Source organism: Atta colombica, unplaced genomic scaffold (genome assembly GCF_001594045.1).
Source record: "Atta colombica isolate Treedump-2 unplaced genomic scaffold, Acol1.0 scaffold41, whole genome shotgun sequence".
In the NCBI taxonomy this organism is placed as follows: Eukaryota; Metazoa; Arthropoda; class Insecta; order Hymenoptera; family Formicidae; genus Atta; species Atta colombica.
The window spans coordinates 1,943,119-1,946,657 of NW_017259520.1; the positions used below are offsets into that span (position 1 = coordinate 1,943,119).

The 3,539-nt window shown below is 22.7% G+C and overlaps 2 protein-coding genes across 2 annotated transcripts; both read left to right on the top strand.

Moving 5' to 3' along the window:
- Nucleotides 1-96: 96 nt before the first annotated feature.
- On the top strand, nt 97-1,527 carry LOC108691183 (the record flags this gene model as incomplete). The annotated part of the gene is made up of 3 exons (XM_018198841.1): nt 97-326; nt 1,253-1,369; nt 1,431-1,527. Coding segments are annotated over exons 1-3 (444 nt in total), but the record flags the coding sequence as incomplete, so codon positions are not given.
- Nucleotides 1,528-2,350: 823 nt separating this feature from the next.
- LOC108691153 lies at nt 2,351-3,312 on the top strand. The gene is made up of 4 exons (XM_018198808.1): nt 2,351-2,415; nt 2,702-2,834; nt 2,933-2,976; nt 3,300-3,312. The coding sequence occupies exons 1-4, from the start codon at nt 2,351-2,353 to the stop codon at nt 3,310-3,312; spliced, it is 255 nt and encodes an 84-aa protein (XP_018054297.1).
- The last annotated feature ends 227 nt before the right edge of the window (nt 3,313-3,539 follow it).

The following is a 3,539-nucleotide window of genomic DNA, read 5'->3' on the forward strand; positions in this document are numbered from 1 at the left end:
AATAATATAAAATTTAAAGAGTATTAAAAAATATATTTTATATTTGATATTTCATAATAATGAGTAGTGATTCTTATTTGTAGCATATCTGTATATATGAGCACCTCTCTAATGGAATTTATTGTATTATCTACAAACGTATCTCGATTACATCACCTGCCGCCTGCGATCTCCACTGAATATTTTATCGATCAACAAAAACATTTCTATTTATTATTTTTTCATATAAGTGCAAGTTTTACTATAGGGAGCACAGCATTAATAACGACAGGATCATTGCTCCTTGCATATCTTCAACATTTCTGCGGAATGTTCAAAATTGCTAGGTAACATAATAAACATATAATAATTAAATAATTTAACAAAGAGTCTGAGCTGAGAGAATACACGATTAACAATAAGAACAAAAGTCTACATGGTATGAGTTGTATTTTAAGTTGTGTTTAAATACTTCGGTGTGAATTTTATGAGTAGATGTATACCTAATTCTGTGAACTATGTGCCGATATCATTTTCAGTCATGAAACATAGTCATGAAAAGAACTGAAGTAAAAATATCAAACAATTAAATTGAAAAGCAACTGCTACAATAATAATATTGATGCTAATCAATATGGGAAATAATCAATAATTTGATGTTAATAAGCATTTTAAAAGTTGTTACAAAATTTAAATTAGAAATGGACTTTTTTTCTCATTTATAAAACGTATTTGTTTTGATATGAAAAATTTACTTTATAACATATCAGTTATTAATTAGCTTAAAATTATAAATTTAAATAGTTATTTTATTAAAATAACGAAATCTTAGTATGCATGATTCCTTACAATGATGTGCAGTATAGTATATCTAAAATTACTTTTTAACTTTATCTTAAAAGCAAAATTTTAATGGAATAAAATCAAATACGTGAGAAATAGTTAATATTTACATTCATATTTTAATGTTATTGAAAATTCTCAGCAGTTATATATCCGGATTTATATGTTATTACAAATAAGCTTATCATAACAATAAGTGTTTGTGCATAGATATGTATTATGCTATAGAATCAGATCAATAATAAATGCGCAACGTGAGCATACTAATAAAAATTATTTTCTGAAATTATATTATTAAGAGTTAAATTTTTTGTTTATATTATCAAGAGCTATTATATTATCAAACCAATTTTTTTCTCTTATTTCTATAAATCTGTATTTCTATATTTTTATTTCTTGTTATAGTTATCAGTTATTAAATTATTTACAGTTATCGTATCAAGAAAACTACACATATTTATACATTAAAAGATCCTAGTATGCAGAAAGAGATTTGGATTTATAAAGATCTAATTCGTGCTGTAGATATTCATCGAAAATCTATGACGTAGGTATCTATATATTCTGTAATAAATATAACATTCGTAATAACCTACGTTTGCTTTTAGATTCTGCAACTATTTTATATCCAGATTTCAAATCTCGTTCATGCTTTTAATAGCATTTGGAGTTCTTTCTATAAGCCTAAATATTTTTCGAGTGCGTCTTGTTTTTTACAATGGTTTGCATATTATTTCGTTATGTTGCTTTAGATTAATAATCTTAATGTTTTTTTCTAACAAACAATATTGCTAAAGATTAGATTAATATTTTGAAAGTAACAATATTATGAAAAGATTATTTAAATTTGGATTTTAAGGTATTATTGACATATATTCGTTAACACAATTTTTTTATTTTTAAATCCATATCCGGATATTTAAATTTTTTACAATACAAGCTTTAAATATAAAATTAAAAAATGATTATATAAAAAATAAGATGTAACTATTAATTTTACTGCCAGAAATTCACTTCACACGTAGATTCTTAATAATATAACATCAAATTTTTGATATCTTCAAATTTATTATAAATTTGTTGTAATATTTATTTAAAATATAATATATATAATAATAATAAGAAATATTTCATATATATAGCAATTATAATTAAAATTCATAATTTTCTATTTATGAAAATATATATACCTTAATACATTAATTTATAGTAGATAAATGTTGTGCTAAATTACATTTATAGTATATTCCCTCGATTTGATCTGAATAGCTGCGTTCAGCAGAAAAATTAATCAGTTAGCGCTTAGTAATTCTTCAATATAATTGGTTTCTATACTTAGATCCAGTGAAGAACTAAAGGCAAGAACCAATTATGTTAAAGAATCACTAAGTGCTATCTGATTAGTTCTCTCTGTTGAACGTAGCTAATAATACATTTGTCTTTCTAGCTCTTTCAGATTGTATTACTCGAATATAATACTGGAGAACTTTTACTATGTTTTATAATCACATTTTTTTGTTTTTCATACATGTTTTTATGTACTTTGATCGGACAGCAAATTATAGATCATAATAATTATATATTTGTCACTGCGTAAGTAATATAATTGTTTTATACTGTAATTATATAAAAGAACTTTAGAAGCCTATTATGTAACTTTTAACGATTATAATGTTACAATTACAGTTAAGAGTTTTAAAATTGGCCTCTAAATTATTAATAAAAAAGTGAAAAGTATTAGTAATTAAATTTTAAAGAATTAATATAATACATGGCACATATATATACATGATATATATATATACATATATATACATGAAAAAGCATCATCTAAATGTTCTTATTTTTTTCTAATTTTTTAAATCATCATTAATTTTAGATACAAAGTTCAATGGTACGTAACTCCTTTACCCATACAAAGGCTAATATTGATCCTGCTGCAAAGAGGTAATAAAAGTTTTGGCCTGAAAGTCGGTGGATTGTTTGTAGCGTCCTTAGAATGTTTTGCCACGGTACACAAAATATATATTTTATGTGCTGTACTATAATACTAAAAATATATTTTTTATATAATGCAACAAAATGAAAACAAATATAATAATTTTTACAGTTAATAAATGCGTCCGTTTCTTACTTTATTGTTATATATTCAATGCAATCATAATAATATATTATAGTTTGTATTGTAATAGCATGAAGTAAATAAAAGACAGTTTACAATATATCTCATGTCTAAAAAGCGAAGTCATTGACATAAATAATGTATAGTTGAAGGATAGAAGAAGAAATATTTTATAATAATACTTAATGTAAGGAAAAGATTAACTAATATACATATTTGCATGGCACATTACTTTATATTTAATAGTATAATAATTTACATATTAAGAGAGAAGGAAATAAATTAAGTAGTGACTTAATTTTACGTATGGGTTAGCTTATCTTTTTTTAATTAATTCCACTTTATTGTCTTATAGAGCCTTAGATTAATTTAATAGACACATATATATTATTTATTCTGTTTTTTAATGTTGTATCTTGAGAATTGATATTATTTTAATACTACTATTTTATAGTTTTCTGTTTAAGATTTATAAACCTATATTATTTCATATTTTATAAAACATTATTTAATTTATAGATAACGTAAGAAATATTCATATATCATATATTAAAAAAAATAGAAATATAAGTAAATTAATCATATAATTATTATA